This window comes from Palaemon carinicauda, chromosome 40 (genome assembly GCF_036898095.1).
Source record: "Palaemon carinicauda isolate YSFRI2023 chromosome 40, ASM3689809v2, whole genome shotgun sequence".
Taxonomy (NCBI): Eukaryota; Metazoa; Arthropoda; class Malacostraca; order Decapoda; family Palaemonidae; genus Palaemon; species Palaemon carinicauda.
The window spans coordinates 37849828-37869827 of NC_090764.1; the positions used below are offsets into that span (position 1 = coordinate 37849828).

Below are 20000 nucleotides of genomic sequence, written 5' to 3' on the forward strand. Positions count from 1 at the left end.
ATTGTAGAGGATTCCAGTTATAAATGGCATTAACCCATCCAAATTTATATCCTCAGTCAACTGTTTTTTCCCTTCATTCAAATAAAGCACTGAAGAGACAACATAATTAATTATATTTTCACCTTTTTCCTTCAGTTCATCAAACTTGTCACTTTCATCTTCATACAGTCTTATCATTTCATCGCAAATTACGCTGGCTGCAATAAACTCTTGCTCACTTCGATGTCTATAGGAAAAGATTTTCACAACTTCCAGGTCCTTTGTTGTGTGCTTAATGTTGAAATAAGAGGACATAACAGTGTTGAAATCCAAGTCCAGTTCTTTGAGTTTTGTTTTAAATATCTTGGTGTCCACTTGGGACAATTCATATTTTTGCTGAATGTAATACAGTAATGACCGTTTTTTGTACAAGGATTCAAATTTATCAACATCATCTTCCTCAATTCCATATTTCTCAGTTAACCTTTTCCTGTTGTGTTTTTTCAGCTGGATATACAGTGATGAAACTGTATTAAGATTTCCTCTCATTGCAGGACACTCTATATAAAGTAACACAAAGAGATTGAACCATAGGGGGTTCCTTAGTATACGGCCCATTTCATTATTCATAGTCTTTAAAATCTTTGTAATATCTTTGATTATTTCATCTCTTCTTATAGGGTCTGTCTTCGACAAGTGGGATACAAGCGTTTTCATGTGCGAATCTAAGACATCTTTAGGGATACCCAACATACTCAAGTTGATTCGATGGTGTTTTGATTTGTTTACCATGTTTGTGAGTTCCAAAGTGTTTATTGGACGAGTTGTTACAAGAATTTTCATATCTTTGCAATTTAGGCGTAAAATCTCTTCAAAAAGCTTCTTTGATCTTTTGTTGGCCTCATCAAACCCATCACATAAGATCAGGCACTTTGAGCGAAGTATTGAAGACTTTACAAGATCGAAACTAAAGTCTTGCATTGTGCAATGCAGGAGATCTTTAATATATGTTTCAAAGTTATCATAATCATCCTTCCTGAACTCCATATAGAGTAGCAATTGAAAAGAAGCTAAATTTATCACATCATTTGACTGCTTATACCACTTCTCTACAATAGAGCACAGCATAGTAGTCTTTCCGGAACCTGCACCACCTGATAGTATGACTACTTTTGGGTCTTGGCCACTTGGATTTTTCTTGTCTAATACTTCATTTTGATTGATGATAAGAGACTCTCGTTTTGAGAGGCCAGCATGAAATTCTTCATCAGCATCCATCCTCAAAGACACCATAATCTCACCGGGATCTGTAACTCCATACTGAGTAAGCCAGTCAAAAGGTAAAATCCTACAGGAAACACTATAATGAGAGGCAAGTTCCTTTTGGCATTTCTCTTGTATGTAATCCTGTAACTGATCTGCAAATTCTTCCATTTCTTTCTTTAGTCGTTGAACATGATCTGGATTTGAAGGATCGTATTTCTCACGTATCTTTTCTTGAATTTTTGGAACAATATCTGTAACCTCAAGTTTCAGTTGATCAAATTCAGTCCTCTGACTTGGGTAAATTATGCTTGCTTCATCAAGCGCTTCCTTGATTGTGCTTTCAAAAGCTAAGAGTTTTATTTCAAGTTCATTCTCTGTAATATTACCCTCTTCATGACTAACAGCATTCCTTTCTTCTTTTATTTTCCTTATCAAATCTCTAAGTTTGTCACCTGGGTAATTCACCATCTTTAGCCAAAGAGTCTGACAAATCTTATTAAGAACTGTAATATCTAGATTCTCTGGAGGCTCTGTCGTCAGATTAGTAATTTCCTGACCACTAAAAGGACCCTTCTTCCCTAAGTTAACTCCATTGTCTTCCAAAATCTGACGAATCGTCTTGGGGTTTCCATGAAGAAAACAGTACTTGTAAACACGATATACGACGTCCTTTCCAAAACGTCTAACAAAATAATAATATCTGAATTTTAAGAGTGCCTCGGAGGGGATTACATGTGATAGAACTGAAGTCATGATGGCAATTATTTTGTATGTGTCAGTTTCTTTATTTTTCTTTAATTTTTAATTTTTCTTTTCAAGTGTACCAGAAATTACTTTCTTGGTTGAAAAGTCTTCCTTAAAAGAGAATGATATTTAACCCTCTGTAATTTCTTCATTTCTATATTAGTTTCTTCCTCCAGTCCTTCAAAAAAGTGCCATGATTAAAAAAGTTAAGTAGATAGTTCTGGACATAAATTCTGTGGAAAAAATACAAAAGATTATTAATAGAAAATATTAATGGTATCATTGTTGAATTTAAATATCTTATACGAAATGTATACTGCAGAAACACACATCCCATAAATATTATTCTTATTTACATAAGAAGGACACATTATACACTGCATGGTAAATGAGGGGAAAATGATTAAGTATCTAGGAAAGGTGACTTTAAAGAATATGGAAATTAATATGACCCACTTTTGAAAGATTTAATAGGTTGCACATAGAGAAGGGAGGAGCTTGGCTGACTACTGTTTGTTTGCTTTAACTACCAATCTTTGTACTTCTCGTCTCGCCTCTTTTCTACAGTTTCCAATGCAGTATTTTTCTATTTTCCCAGGCATTTTGGATTTGGGTTTATGAATTTGTGCCTTATGATTTGGTTCTGGAGCTAGGGAGGTAACTCAGCACCAAAGTGTAACTTGAGATAAAATTCCAGTTGTATAATAAAGTAAAAGTTAAGAGACTAGACAGCCAGATTGAAAAGAAATATGGTTGAAGGTTGCTATGTCAAAACAGGGGATAGAATTGGGCAGTGAGATACCCATCATGTTGGCCTTTGACCTTTGGGTTTTTTCTTATTCCCAACACCTTGGAACATAGTCAGGGTGTGAGTCTTCTCTCGAAAGATCAGTGATTAGCATCATCATTATTATTATTATTATTATTATTATTATTATTATTATTATTATTATTATTATTATTATTATTATTATTAGCCAAGCTACAACTCTAGTCTGAAAAGCAGGATGCTATAAGCCCGACAGCTCCAATGGAGAAAAATGGCCCAGTGAGGAAAGGAAATGGGTAAATAAATAAACTACATGAGAAATCATGAAAAATGAATATAAACTATCTCAAGATTAGTAACAATGTTAAAATAGATCTGCCATATTTAAACTGTGATGAGGGAATTATCTTAGCTTATTCAACATAAAAACATTCGTTTTAAGTTTGAACTCCTGAATTTCCACCAATTCAACTGCCTGCTCAGGAACATCATTCCACAATCTGGTCATAGTTGTAATAAAACTTCTAGAATACTGTCTAGTATGGAGTCTTATGATGGAGAAGGTATGACTCTTAGAATTAACTGCATACCTAATACTACGTACAGGATGGTAAAGTCTGGGATGATCTAAATGCAAATGGTGGTCAGAATGATAGAAAAAAATTTATGCTGTATGCATAATGAACTAACTGAACGACAGTGCCAGAGATTAATATGTTGATCAGGAATAAGCGATTTAATATATAGCAAGTTATTGTCAAACAAATTAAGATGAGATTCAGCAGTTGAAGACCTGACTGGAGGACAATACATTAAATAAGACAGAATGAAAGAATTAATACATTTCCTCAATAGATTGATCACCGAAAGTCTTAAAAGGCTTCCTCAATAAGCCAGTGTTTTGTACAGTTGAAGAAGAAACAGACCGAATGTCTTTCTCAAGAGTAAATTTGCAATCAAGTATCACAACTAAATTTTAAAGGGTTCATATAGAGTTAAAGAAACATTATCAATGCAGAGATGTGGATGTTGAGGAGTCACTGTCCTCGACCTACTCACAATCATACTTTGAGTTTTGTTAGGATTCAACTTTATGCTCCATAAATTGCACCATGCTCTAATTTTAGCTAGATCTCTACGAAGGGATTCAGCAACCCTAGATCTACATTCAGGAGATGTAATTGAGGCAAATAGAGTAGAATCATCAACATATTCAACGAGCTTGTTTTGTATGCCAAACCACATATCGTGTATATAGTATGAAAAGTACTGGGGCAAGAACACCACCCTGAAGAACACCATTCATAACATTTCTATACTCCCCATGGAGCCCATCAGCAACTGTCTGCAACCTGTTTTCAGTTTGAAAATGTGGCCTCTTGATTAACACAATTAAAGGCAGCATTGAAATAATGGCCAATCATACAAACATCCGTGACCACAATCAGTGGATTTATGCACAGCATTGGAGAATGCAAGATCATCACATGCTCCAAGGTCCTTGCAAAATCCAAATTGAAAATTAGGGAATAGATGATTACTTTCAATATACATATTTAGATGGTTTGCCAAAAGATGTTTCAAAACTTTAGATTATATGTTAGTTATGGAAATTGGGAGTTAATCAGCAGGGCTAGAGTTACCACAAACACATTTCCCTATGGAGTAACATTACAAATTCTCCAACAAGTGCCCAAAAATACATCATCTTGCTAACTTGCCTAACATAACAGGCAACTTGAGAGCTAATAAATCAGTGGTGTTTATAAAAACCAAAGGTAAAATCCTATTTGTGTTTACATATCCATAAAACTCAAGGTCCATCAAGAGTGTTTTAACTTCATGGGACTGAAAAGCTAGTTGGTTTACTTTCAGGAAAGCAGGAATGAGGAAGATTGAGTTTCTTATTACTCTGCATACTGTCAACCACATTAGCCAAAAGGGTTTCCTTTTCCTCTGGACAGTGAATGACATAGCAACCTGGTTTAAGTAAAGGAGGAACCGTTAACTCTGCATCAAAGAGTGTAGATTTAAGGGTAGCACACCACTTATGTTCCTGGCTTGTAACAGAGTTTCGTTTCTGGTTAAATCGTATTCCTTTTCAGTTGAAGCATAAACTCTTTGAGCGACAGGTCTTAACTGAGTATAGCTATTTCAAATCAATTCTGATCTGTTTCCCTTCCCAAGGTGATAGGTCTACTGCTTCTCCCAATAAGTACATCTAAAATCCTTTTAGGTACAGGTTGATGTATGACATAAAGGACTTATTGGCATCTCTATCTTCAATTCATGGTTCTACTACTGTAGAATTTCTCATGAGTCATGGTACCCCTGTGAAAATGTATGAGACACAATCTGTGGGCCTTAAGTTCACAATGCACTCTTGACAATATTTTCATTAGTATCCATAACCTTACTGTCTTTGTGAGCTAAGGTTGTTGCTTTACTCTTGTTTGAGGGGGAGATGACTGAAATCATTGCCAATGCCTGGTCCTTGTAGATGTTTGTGGAGGTATCATCATGTTTGGAGAGCTATATACAAGTATTGCTGCGTCATGCTTGATGCTCTCCTGATTTTGAATTATTGATTTATAATTGAAAACCCCTCCAGTAATTGCCCAAGTCAAGTGGAGTGACATTGCGTCATCTCAAATGACTTGTGTCTGCGGATTAGTTTACTGGCCTCCCGCTAAAGTGTTTTAAACGTCATCTACAGAAAATTCTAGGAACAACGAGAATGAGAGAATAGCGATAAGGGAAAGTTCTGTTGAACTTATGAAATTGGTAAATATATTATGATTAAATTTCTTATGAAACTGAAAATCGCTATATGAAGTGGATGAGTACTGACAATTTTTCCATTTTTCTCAGTATGAGTAATGGGGCTGGAGCATAATAACTTAGGTATCCATCAACTAAAATGTGAACACCATTTCATTTTACTTTGGGAGACGGATGATTGGTAAATGTGCATGTATTGATTGCAATTGCTTGAGGCGGCTATTCTGGTGGTTTTTGTATGATTTATTCATTAGATGGCTTTTTGAAATAAATAAAGACTCGCAAGTATTGATGCATAGGTTCCTGGATGTTGTTATACAACAGCCATGATGCCATTCCCCCTTCTGCATCAGTTCCACCATGACTACCATCACAAGACAAGATCCTCCATAGAGAAGTTCGATCTATTTTGAAATTTAATGTTATTTCGGTACTTGTATATATTTATAACACTTTCAGTTCACATTTTAGCTGTTGATTTATACCTTGAAGTAAAAATATATTAACAAATTAAAACTCACGTGGTTGAGTGCACAGGCATCCATGTACACTTGCTAGACCAAAGGAGCAAGGAGATAATGTTTATCTTCGAGTGAAGCGAGCCACAGTGGAGCAAAGATCATTTGATGGACGTGATAGAAATTACAGGTAATTATATTTTAATTTCACGCCACTTACATTAAACATATATTTTTCAAACTGATCATCTGTTTATTTTGGATTTTGGACCATTATCATTTCTGCAAGGTACTTGTTTGGTTTCCCACTGATCATCTGTTTATTTTGCATTTTGGACCATTATCATTTCTGAAAGGTACTTGTTTGGTTTCCCACTGATCATCTGTTTATTTTGCATTTTGGACCATTATCATTTCTGAAAGGTACTTGTTTGGTTTCCCACTGATCATCTGTTTATTTTGCATTTTGGACCATTATCATTGCTGCAAGATACTTGTTTGGTTTCCCACTGAGAATCATCCTTATTTCTTTATATGGTAGGAAAACTCATAAACAAGTTGTTTGCCCCAATATTCATGCTCAGGAATGGATAAAACACAAGATAATCAGTTGAATAAATACAGGGTTCTTGTATTTGGCTAGAAGTTAAATGATCTTACTTTATATGAAGCATAAACTTTTACGGTAGTTTTGCAGATTTTCAAGATTGTTAATAGGTTTTCATCCTACTCACGATTGCAATGGTATTAAAAATATGGGCGTTACGGTGGTATGCAGTAATTCAAACTATAACCAAATAAAGAGAGAGAGAGAGAGAGAGAGAGAGAGAGAGAGAGAGAGAGAGAGAGAGAGAGAGAGAGAGAGAGAGAGAGAGAGAGAGAGAGAGAGCCCATTGTGGGATAGGCCGTTCCAGCATTCAGAGAAGAACTCTGGAACCTGGGCTGTTCCAACATCCAGAGAAGACCTCTGGAACCTAAGCTGTTCCAGCATCCAGAGAAGAACTCTGGAACCACCTGGGTTGTTCATAGAGCTGGTATAGTAAAAAGGTTAATAAATATTCCACATGTCTCGTTCTGCCTCATCAAAATGAACCTGTGTCTACGAGCGAAGGCTCACCAAAAGCCGTAATACGAACGATAATACATTCAGTTTACTGTGCAGTACACCAAGGACAATGAACACCACCATAACACTTAATATCACTAGTTAACTAGCTTAACTGTAAACTGTTCAACTTCAACTTCAATCGAGTCACTCTCTATCGTCGATTGATTATTTGACTGATTAAAGAAAAGTCGCTGACGAAATAACAAAATCATTTGCCTGGATTATTATAACAAAGTCACAATAATAAAGGTAAACTCTAAAACCACAGACGTAGAGAAACCAGCGAAAGAGACTTAAAATGTTGGTCGCTGGACAGCTGTGACTTGTGGTTGTGAGACTCGAGGCTTATCTTGAGAGTCGAGACTGAGAGATTAGATTAGAGTAGTTGGAGAGTTGCCAGATTTCCAATAAGCATTGTTCACGGATTTCTTATTTCTAAAACTAAATACTACGATTTCTGGGAAATGGAATTTACCCGAACTGTTTTTCATATAGACATTGTTTGGGCAAAACTTTATGTTAACCTAAGCAATTTCAATAATAATCTTATGATCGAGAAATACGGGCGTAACAACCTTGGGCGATAATGAAACTTTGCTGCCAAGCAAACGATGTTTATTTTGTAGGATACCGTTTCTGTTTACGGAATGCCTTATGCCAACGCTAGAGACCTTGGTTCCACACAAGGTGGGACAATCAAAAGCAAACTACTGTCTCTGCAAATAAGTTTAGAATTGTGATGAGATTTCAATTAAAAGAAATTGTTCAATATGTAAAAAATAAAAATGTGATCCATTTGACACACACACCCACACACACACTTATCGGAGAAGATAATCTGTCGTTTAGATTGCAAACACGAGACTAGAAAATATTCTTTAGGAGCAAAAGGAATAACTTGATAGTGAAAAATTCATTGATAAATTCTTATCGGGCTAAATTAAAAATAGAAAATTACCCATGTAATCATATATGTCTTAAAAGCTTGCCACACATATCCCTTTTGTTATCATGTACTCCTATAATTCAAAATTAAGTTATGGATAATCTTTAGATAATGCTAGTATTGTCCCCCATAAAAACGTTCGTTTTCATTTAGATATGTTTTCTTTGATACATATAAATAAGTTCATGGGATACTCAAGTAATACTTTCACTCCAGTGAATTTAAGGGTATTAAGTGAAAATGCTAGCTGGGTTACATAGTTTGTGGTAACACCAGGGGATGTAGCTCAGCATGTGAGAGGTACGGGGATCGATGCCCTGCATCTCCAGGAAATATCTTTTTTTAAAAGAAAGCTTATGATGAAAATTTCAGTAAAAAATAAAGTACATTATTTAAGGTGTGTGTAAATATTTGTGTAGTGTTATTTACATGGGCAGTTTTATAGATAAAGTATTATCAATTTTATAATGGCATAAGATACATTTATAGAAATACTTAATAACAATAACTCCTTCAATTTTTTTTTTCTAAAAATGCAGTCATATAAGGTGTTTATAATAGTCTTTCAATATTGTGAGGATTTTATTTTATATAATTCTTTGGCCAATTATCTCATCATTGTGATATATATATATATATATATATATATATATATATATATATATATATATATATATATATATATATATATATAATGTATATATATATATATATAGAGAGAGAGAGAGAGAGAGAGAGAGAGAGAGAGAGAGAGAGAGAGAGAGAGAGAGAGAGAGGGGTTTAGGTTCCGGGGCGAGGCATAGCTTTTACAACAGCGACTCTAAAGTTTATCTTCTTGTACTGTTTTGTTTTGTTTTGTTTCTTTGTTGATGTCGGCTACCCCCCGAAATTGGGGGAAGGGCCTTGGTATATGTATGTATGTATGTATGTATATTTGTTTCACTAAATAAAAATAATCCTACTATCTTCTTTAAGTCTTCGTCGTATGGTTGTTGTAGCTCAATTTCTTCATTCCTTTCTTTACTATATTCCTGGCAAAACAACAAAAAACGTATCAAATCTTCCTCCTCATTTTCACAAAAATTACAGTTTACATTCCCCTCATTATGTATATTTACAATATTTAGTTTTAACGTATTAGTTCTTGCTCTAATAATTATCACTGAATCAAATGTATTGTCATAAAGTAACTCTTCTTTAATTTCTTTCTTCCACGTTCTATAGATTTCTAAGCTCACTTTACTTTTTATTTCTTCTTTCCACTTTTCAGTATTCCACTTTCTGGTTTCCGATTTTATTTCTGTCTTGTTCATTCTTCTTATCTGTCTTATGCCTAAACTGAATTCTTCCAAATATTTTGCAGGTTGTTTCCACCGTCTTCCTTCTTTTTCTTGAATATCCTGGATAATTATTGTCAGTATTTTCTTCTTTCCATTCAGGGTACGATTTAAGTACTGCAGCTTCCCATCCATCACCTTTGCTTTCATAGAAGATGCACCTATCTCCCCTCTTAGAGTAGTATTAACTGTGCTTTTAGTGGCACCTAAAATCTTCCTGTATACCCCATTTGAACTAAATTCTTATCAAGGAGACACCAAAAACACTGGTAAAAACTATAGGCACCAAGGAAACACATAAAATAATTAATTTGTATATTAACAATATACTAACATAAATAGAGAACTTCCCTTAAGTAAACATAAGCAACTTAAATAAACTATTAGAGGCTCTCAATAACTGCCCGAGGTCCTGAAGTAATTACAGCTAGATGCGAAGTAGTGGGTATAACACAATGTCTCCATTCAGTTCGGTAATCACCTGTAAATTTCGATAGGTCATCAATTAAAATTACCAAGCAGAACTAAAGGTTATGAAAATGGCCTATCATTCCTGGCTTACCAGTCAATTACACATTTAATCAATTTGACAAAAAATGGCTATTGACTAACCTAGAACAATCGAATAATGTTGACTGGATACTCCCTAAAGGATAAACAATTGCTAACGTTAACCTGGATATATGCCAAGACACAAGACACTTAAATTTGGCTCATAGATGATTACATATATATTAAAGACATGCAAGGCCTTACTTAAGAAATAGCTTTCCTAAGCTGGAATTTACAAAGGGCTTGACTTGAGACCCACTCTCTAGTTGACCCTTACCTGTAATTAATTCCAGAGCGGCAAATGGCAATATTAAGAGGTTATGTTCTGGCTCTTGATCAAGCCTCTTGACACGACGAGGACGAGCGTTGTAGAACTTCATCAAATCACGGCACTTTGTTCAACATGGTAGGTCACTCCCAAGGATCAATCTACACCACGATCATGGCTGGTACATAGGGCTTTTAAAAGTAGGAGAAAATCTTATCCATCAAAGTCCTAGTGATAAAAGCACAAGGTTAAAATCTCCTACGAGAGTGTGGCTTCCGAGTCGGAGACAATTCGTTGCCAGACTGCTTCGGCTAACTAAGTCAGTCCCGAAGTAAACATTTTTTCCCGATAACAACGGGTAACAGGTTAAAGGGTCTATTTAAAAGTGGGTCAAGGGTAATTACATAAGGGAAAAGTAATTAATATAAATTAACCAATTTACATATCTTATGTCTTAACATATGAAAGACGTTAAATATACTAAAATTTAATTTCTTTTACCATTCTCTATTCTTTGTAGTTTCTCTATTTCAGTTTCTGTTAGATTTATAATACTTGTTCCATACAAAATAGATGGTAAAGCAATACTTTTTTAGAACGTTTCTCCTATCATTACTTTATTGCAACTTTTCTCTATAACTGAATATGTTAGATTAGCTAATTTTTGTGCCTCTTGTATCATTACCCTTTTCTGAGTTTTAAATATATTCCTATTATTATCTAGTTTTATTCCTAAGTATGTTAAACTTTCTACTACTTTGATTCCCTCTATGTTATCTAGCTTTTCTTTCATATTGTAAATCATAATATTACTCTTTTCTTTATTAATTTCTAACCCACATTTTTAACCAGTTTCTACTAATATCTGGATGTTACGCTTTGCATTATGTATATCCTGTGCAATTATTAAGGCATCATCTGCAAAAAATAATGATTCTACCTTTATTAATTGATTTCTGAAACCGTTTCCTTCCTCTTCTATTTTCTTATTAACAATATACGTAATCAGTTTAAAAAGTGAAGTTGATCCTGTGCAACCCTGTTTAATTCCACTCGTAACCTCCATTTCTTGTTCTATACCTTCTCCTAAGTCAATGCCCGTAGTATCTCCTTGATAAATATTTGCAATTGCACTTATGATTTTGGTGTTAATTCTATATTCTTTTAAAACTTCTATTAGTACCTCCCTTTTTACAGAGTCAAATGCTTTACTAAAGTCTATTGCGATCACTATTAGGGGTTTCTTGTTACTATAGATCTCTTCCACACAATACTGTAATATAATATAAAGATATTGTCCTCTATCCTGCCTCCACTTGTTAATCCTGCTTGACATTCATTGTTTTCTTCATTCATTCTTATGGGATTTTCTATTTCCTCTTTCACCATCATCATAAATATTTTACAAGAAATATTTAATAGAGCTATGGGTGTAGGTCTTTTGCCATTGGCCTTCTTTTCTTTTCAACCATCTTTGTTAACATATTGATAACATTTCTTTAAGGTTTCAAGACATATTTTTCTTTTTCCTAGTGCCTTATAGAGCTCGGGTTTTTGGCCATCTGCTCCTTCCGCTTTTTTTTTTTTTTCTCTTCAGGCAATTCTTTACTTTTTCTATTGTGATTTTTGGATTTTTCATTGGTTTTATTTTCCCTTTTGTTACCATTACAAGGTCATAGTGCTCCCTAAGTATGTCCAGGATATCATATCCATCTATTCTTGTGATATCTTCCTGTTGCGCTATTTCATTTTCATATTCTATCCGTTTTTCTTCTTTCCAAACTGAGTCTATTTTATTTTCATGCTTACAATATATAGTTTTCCAGTATTTGACTAAATCCTCTTTTGTTTTTTCCTTATTTACCTTAGTTCCTTGTTCTCCATAAAGTTGTATAACTTTGCCATGGGCTTTCTGTCTGTTCCTTAGTCTATCAATATTTTCCCAGAGTTTTTTTATTTTTATCCATTTTATTTCTTCTGTTATCTTTTTTTTCAAATATAGTAATTTTCTTCTTTATCATTTCTTGCTCTTCCCTCTTCTTTTGATCATCTCTCTTCTAATACCTTTTTTACTTCGATATTGGATTCATTTCTTTTCTTTCTGTTTAAATCCTTCCTTTCCTTTATGCCTTTTCTTATTTCTTCGTTCATCCAGGGTTGTTCATTTACTTTTTCTTCATCAAGAACTTTCCTTTTATATACTCTTGCCAATTTTTCTTCTGCAGCCTCTTTTATTATCAGGTCCATTGCTTCTATTCTGTCTATTTGTCTATCTCTTACAATTTCCTCTACTCTTGTTGTATATTCTCTAAACTATTTTCATCTGTCTTAAAGTATTTTACTTCCTCCCATCTTCCTTTATTAAAATTTTCATTCTGGTCACTCATGAATTCCAGTTCTATAGTGATCAGATTATGATCCGAGATGTCAAAGTTCAATTTTTCATCGTCTATATTAATTTCCCTAAAGTTTTTATACATTTGTTCGTTTACTAGTACGTAGTCTATTACACTTTTTTGTTGCAATCTTTCCCATGTGTAAATCCCTTTACATCTTGAATCTCCATTCAATAGGATTAACCCATGGTCATTCATCCAATCAAGAATCATTTCCCCGTTCCTGTCTAAATTCTGGTAACCTAAAAATCCTACATGCCCGTTAAAATCCCCTAATATCATCAATGCCTCTTCTTCGTTTAGATTTCTAATACTTCTTTCACATTCCTGTTTTATTATCTTATCCCTACTTTTGTCTTCTTCAGTATTTCCTGCTGAAAAATAAACCAATAATAATTTAAATGTATGATTATATGCATTACACTTAACATACATCAGATCTTTACTTTTAGTTTCTATCTTTTCCAATTCTAGACTGTCACTATTTCTATAAAGTATCATCAAACCTCCACCTTTTTTATCATTCATATTCCTCATATTTTCTACTTTTTTAACACCCTCACTTAAATTAAATCTATCTAACTTTTGGTGTGTTTCTGTCAAGCAAAAAACTTTATTTCTACTATTTAATTCCTTCTCAACTTCCATCAGTTTTTGTTTTGTTAAGCATTGTATGTTCAACAGATAAATCTTAAAGTTTTCTATTATTTTGTGTTTATATTCTTCTTCTTTCCTTAAAGTTGGTGTGTGCCTTCCTCGTTCTGGCGAAAATTTTTCCTTCTGTGCAATTTTCTTTCCTTTATGAACCATCCATCTTCACCATTTTGTCTCTGTAATCCTTCCCTTAAACGCCTATCTCTCTCTCTCTCTCTCTCTCTCTCTCTCTCTCTCTCTCTCTCTCTCTCTCTCTCTCTCTCTCTCTCTCTCATCGGTAGATCTGGCGCTATAAAGATTCTACTTTTTCTTGATTCTGGACAATTTCTAAGGTTCTCAGCCTTTCCTATAATTGTCCACTTCTCCCTTTCACTCTTCACTTTTACTAGTATTGGCCTCGGTTTGTTTCTTTGGTTTCTAACATCTTGGCTATCAGTTGGTCTATTACCTATTTCCAACCTACTTACCCTGATTATTTCCATTACTTCAAATCCAGCTATAGTACAGCGGCATAGCAGACCAATTGTTCAAATTGGTCTAAAAGCACCAAAATTGGCACACATGTAGATTAATATATTCTAAACATTTTTGGATATGGAGGCATTCAAGATTAGCCCTTAGGAAGATATGGCGGCCATTGTTCAAAATGGCCGCCATTTAACATTAGCGTCATTACATAGACTTCATTATGTGTCGTTAGTTTGGTGCTAGATGGGCCAAAATACCCTTTTTTTACATCAGAATTAACATCAATAAATGTTTAACAGATATTTAGATGAATCTTCTCAAAAATGGCCCCCAAACTGGCCGCCATTTTGTGGAAAAAGTGGACATTTGATGAAGATTTCAATACTCAATGACATAATACCTCTAATAACCAGTACCTGATTTCAGGAACACACTTTAATTGCTCAAGTTGCTTTTTTATTTCAAATTGCTGGCAAAATTGCTAGTCAAAATAATACACAGAGTACGGGAAGTTTACAGTATGGTCAGATTGTAGTTATATAGTCGACCAAAAGCCCAGTCTCTAGGCACAGTACTTGTGTAATCCTGCAGTACATACATGTAATACAATAACGTAGATTTTGCCACACTATGTTAATTATGATTCCGAACTTTTCAAATCTGGTCACCAGAATTATGAATGTCTACAGATCATAATGTTGGTTAGCAAGTTTTCTGTCCCAATCTACTGGCATTCGCCTTCACAGAAACATAGACCAGTGCATTGCAGTGAAGCGTTCTTGCACTTGCAGCGGTTTTTGCAGCCTTTCTTGCATCCGCAAGACACCAGCTCATAGCAGGCCTTGGATGCCTCAGGGAGTGTGGTCCAGAGTGGTGTGTAGAGCCCATCATCACTCCGATGCCAGCCCCAGTCTGTTGGTGGAGGGAGCACGGGCGTTGGTACCAATGCCTGGCCCCAGACATGACCACCCTGAAGGGCAGATCTCTTCACATGCTGCTCCAGAGCAGCGTAGGTTGGCGGGATGTTCTGAACAGAGTTCGTCTTTGCAAAGAGCTGCTTTCTCGCCTTGTTGACGTCCTTGCATTTGCTTGTGCGGTCATACAGGAGTATGACAAACCTCTCGATGACATGCATTGTATCCTCTTGGATGCTTGTGGGTGCATTTGCCAGACTCAGCAGGGCATCAGTGAGTTCTGGCAGCGTGTTCCATGTTGCCCAGGCAGATTTCTTCCCATGTCCGACGAAGGCTGACACAGTATCACACCCTGTGATGGCATGAAACATTGGAAGAGCACATGCCTTCTCTGGACCAAGGGAGGAAGCTATTTCATGGGCTGCAATGTAGCGGTAGTTCTTGCCTGTCTCTTGCGTGTTTCAGCATACAGCATCAGCCCAACATAGGTTGGAAGAGGAGTTTCTTGAGACGTACTGTGTCTGACAGCTGGAGGCTCCTGTGTCTTGGTTGCTCCCTGCTTCCGACTTTGCTTGACACTGTTGAACTTGAGAAGCTGCGCAATGGAAAGAGCTGCTTGTGTTGAAGAGGAATGGCTTTGATTCTTGATGGTGGGGCCATCCAGCACCATATTTACCATTGCAACTAGTACGTTTGGCACAGAGTCCTCCTGATAGCCGCCCGGGAATGATCCACGGAATTGGTAAGTGTCTTCAAACATATATCGACGAACTATCTGTGCAGCACGCGCAAGGTGAACTGCCTCAGTGTCACAGTCTTGCTCGCAGGCTTTGCCTAGCGCTTCACCAATGTCTTCATCAAACGCTAGTAAAACATCTCGGCCTTTGCTGTGGGATCTCAGGCCTGGTATCTGGGCTAACAGGCGCTCTTTCAGCCTTGTGCTATTAACTTTCTGGCACAAAACAACCCCGAGCTGTTCCATTCTTGTTGTGTATAGCTTTACAAGTTCTGCGAGTCTGAAGACTGGGGTGGTGCCCTCTTCTAGGTGGGTTTCCTCGATATACAGGACCAGTTCAGCCAGTACGATTCTTGACATTACACCTTCATGGTCAGTTTTCTGCTCGGCTTCTACAGTGGTCTTTGCACGATAGTAAAGAGCCAACAAACACTTGGAATGGTACTTGGCCTCCAGAGCCACCATATCACCCATGCTGAGCCTGGCTATGAGTTCATTGTCCCCAACTTGCGCTGCACACTTCCGTACGCGTGTGTCCACCTGGAAGGTTGTTACTTCATGTAGGGTCTCTGTGCCAGACTTTCCACAGAAAAAGCAGGAGGTGCCGCTGGTAGTGGCTTCTGAAGAGTGTGTTCTGGCGCGCTTGGCCTGGACATTGTCAGTACTATCAAATGCTGAGCTGCTTGCGATGCGTCTCTTCTCTGCTCTTCGTAGCATTGTGTTATTGTATTTGAGCATACATGTTTTATGCCACTTGGCCTGGTGGGCAACCATTGTCGCCTCAACACCTTGTCCTTCATCTAGTCTCTGTAACTGAACAGTTCTTGGCAGTTCTCCGAGTTCATCAAATTTGACCAAGTTTGCAGCCATTGTCGTGTATCCACTCCCAGGGTCTCGGCGTTTAGACAGTACTGGGCAGACAAGTGACTCTGTTGTCTCCTCTTGACATACAAGACACAGCTTCCAGTTTGTCTCAGGAGGTGTTGTGGGAGTACGTTGCTCAAAAGTATCGACCAGTTGGAACTTCTTTGCCATGGCTGCAGTCTGGAACAACGCGTCTCTGATGTCAGGTGGTGCTGCTGCTGCCTCACCTGCAAAGACACAAAACACCACCATGTTACCACAAGTTACTACTACAAGCACCATGACTATCAACACTATACTATTACTGCAGCCGCCGTCACTGCCACCAACGCTGCCGCTGCAAAGTAAAATTCATTTTCTTGTGAAATGGTAGCCAAATTATTTGGTAAGCACAGAAGTATGTGTAATTGTACAATACTTATCACCTCTAGCACACTTATCACCTTTAGCATCCACAAAAAGACAAATTATGGTACATATTCAATGACGCTAACGGTAAATAGCGGCCATTTTGAAAAATGGCCGCCAAATGTGCTACGGGGAGAATCTTGAATGCCTCCATATCCAAAATTGTTCAGAATGTATTAATCCACATGTGTGCCAATTTTGGTGCTTTTAGAACAATTTGAACAATTGGTTTCATATTTCTTACTATGCCGCTGGGCTACTACTCCTATATTATCTTTGAACAGTCGCTCACACCTATCCTTATCCTTTCTTTGTTTTTCCTCTGTGCTTCCTTCCATGCATTCCTCGACATTATATATTACCAGATTATTTTTCCTCTTTTCCTTTTCCATTATCTCTTTAACCTCTTCTCTAACTTCTTCCCTAATGTCTTCTATTGGCATATTAACTCGTCCCAACTTTGCCGAGCCTATTGAATCCTTTATCTCATATTGCGTGTTCCAGTACCTGTAGCCTATCCATTAACCTATCATTAATCTCCTTCATCTTTTTATACTCAACCTTCATATTCCTATATGATCCCCTACATTCTCTGCAAAACCAAGTGAGACTTTTGTTATTCTGCAGCACTTTATAATCTTCCCTGCCCATTTTTACACAACCATTGTGGAACCAAGACTCACAGCAGTCCCAGGCGATTCCATACTGCTTCTTTGTTTCCTCTTTGTTGCATATGGCACTGTCAGCCGGCTCCCTTTCCATTTCTTCTTCTGAGGAGATTTCTACATCCTCGTTCCTCACTATCTTCACTTTTGGCTTCGTTCCAGTCTTGCCATTATTATCCATTTTCATTTTTGAGCTTTAAAACCTCTTAGTCCTTAATTTTCTTCACTTACATCAATTAACACAGGAGCGATCATGTGTAAACAAAGCACCAACCTGCCCACTCAATATATATATATATATATATATATATATATATATATATATATATATGCATATATATATATATATGTATATATATATATATATTAAATATATATAAGCTATCATCATCATCAGCTGTAACTAGTCTACTGCAAAACAAAGGCCTCAGACATGTCCTTCCACTCCCGTCTGTTTATGGTCTTTCTAAGCCAGTTTATAACCACAAATTTTCTTAGCTCGGCAATCCATCGTCTTTTCTTGATTCCCATGCTTCTTTTGCAATCTGTAGGAGCCCAATATGTTATTCTTAATGTGCATATATCATCTGTCATTCTCATTACATGTCCTGCCCATGTCCATTTCTTTTAATTGCATAGTGTTAAAATATCCTCTGTTTTAGTTTGCTTTGGTATCTATGTTGCTCTTGTTATGTCTGATAGTGCTATTCCCATCGTTATTCTTTCCTTGGCTCTTTGAGTTGTACCTAGCTAATGTTTTAAGGCTTTATTAGTAAACTCCAAGTTTCTGATGCATAAGTTACTATTGGTAGGACCATCTGATTAAATACTTTTCTTTTTAGAGAAATTGGCATTTTATTTTTCATAATCTCATTTTGTTTACCAAATGCTCTCTATCCTACGCTTATCCTTCTTTTAATTTTGGTCTCTTGTCCTTTGGAAATACTTACCGTCCTGGTATATTTATTCATAAACAATTGCTAGAGGTTCGTCCTTAGCGCTAATTTGTTGTCTCTTCATTTTAATTGAACATTATCTTAGTTTTAGTGATATTCATTTTCAGTCGTACATTTTTCCTTTCTCTATTCAAATCTTCTTTCATCATTTGCAATTCTTCTCATGATTAACAAAACAGAACTATGTGATATGCAATCTGAAGTTATTTAGGTATTCCCCATATATATATATATATATATATATATATATATATATATATATATATATGTGTGTGTGTGTGTGTGTGTGTGTGTGTGGGTGTGTATGTGTGTGTATAACCAGGAAAAAATGAAACAATATCTTATATTACTCAAAATCATGTTATTCTCGGTTACGGGAACTTTTTTTATCCCATATTGTGTTAATTTCTAACAATTAAGATAAGATTTCGGTTTCCTGAAGTTAACTTTGCTAGGAACTATTGACAGAAGCTCTCTTTGAAGTTTAAAATTGTAAGGTTTGGCTATCTTGATGTAAATAGCTGGCTTGTTTAGATTCCATGTTACGACGACCTCTTGATCAACAGCTTATGTGTAAAATGTATTTATTAATTTGTTCAAGGTCTATGGGCCATATGTCTTGGCACTGGTACTGAGAAGGCCCTTCAGCGCTGAGGTGAAAGTAAAGGAAAATCCAGCAATTGCAATGTGATGTAAAAGTTAGAGTGGATTGTAGAGCAAGATGAAGCAAGTCTGGGGGATCAGATGTCAAGTAGTTTTGAAAGCTGTAAGAAAAATCCCATTGGTATGATATTTTGTAACCACTTGGAAGTGCCTCAGTCTATCACTTGGAGCATTTCTTTCAAATTCTGATATTTCTTATGTAGTTGATTTAAATGAATTTTTGATTGATTTATGTTTTGCAAAATTTATTTTCATGATGTTCGATCAGTTTTGGCAGTTTGGCTACGGCACAGAAGAGTACAGTACAGTAGTCATTGGGACACTTATAACAACAAAACACTGTTATTCCATTCTAATATAACACTTGCTGACACTAGTTTATGGTACTGTAATATATTACAGTATTATCACTACGGTACAGCTAACTGTACTGTAAGTGTTCGCTGATTTCGTTCGAACGACTCGCAATGTATGGCAACTTGATCAGAAATTAACTTTTCAAGAATAATATTTGGCTTTGCTAAGTATATCCGGTTTACCTCCTAAATAAGTATATACTGTAGTGGAAGTTTTTTTCAATTTTTTTAAAAAACAAATCTTTCTAAGGGAATTTTCCATTATCATTTATTTGTATCAGCTATTCAGCATTCAACTCACATATTTAGTTATTTAAAAAATAATTAGTGTATTGTTTTCTTTGGGCCGACGTTCATGATGCTGATTATTATTTGCATGTAGAACTATCATGCCCATACCATACGCCACAAAGTAGCAAATATATAATTATATTATCGTTATTTTCTCATGGGAGGCTGCAAATAGTGGAATGATCTTCCCAATCATGTAGTTGAATAGGTGGGATTTCAGAAGTTCAAACTAAGTGCTAATGCTTGTTCATTTATCACATTTGCTCTTTTACTCCACTTCTTTTTTATGTAATTTGTGTTTTCATGGTATTTGTCTTTGCAGTTTAATCTTTACTTCATAATTTATTTTTCTACGCGGGTTGTTTTTTTTAGCGAGGACCCTTGGCTTATATAAATCTGCTTTTCGAATTAGCACTACAAT

General features: G+C 36.0%; 1 protein-coding gene across 5 annotated transcripts in view; it reads right to left on the reverse strand.

Annotated features, from left to right (window-relative positions):
• Window positions 1–7442, reverse strand: part of LOC137631660 (uncharacterized) — a 17276-nt gene extending 9834 nt beyond the window's left edge. For 2 of the 5 annotated variants that reach the window (XM_068363531.1, XM_068363530.1), the window contains exons 1-2: window positions 7115–7442; window positions 1–2222 (exon numbers count right to left, since the gene is read on the reverse strand). The exon at window positions 1–2222 is cut by the window's left edge and continues 625 nt beyond it. In XM_068363531.1, the coding sequence (XP_068219632.1) occupies window positions 1–1998 (1998 nt within the window). In that variant the 5' untranslated portion in view covers window positions 1999–2222; window positions 7115–7442. The remainder of the gene's footprint in view (window positions 2223–7114) is intronic. The other 3 variants (XM_068363533.1, XM_068363532.1, XM_068363534.1) reach the window with 3 other exon arrangements.
• Between the last annotated feature and the right edge of the window lie 12558 nt (window positions 7443–20000).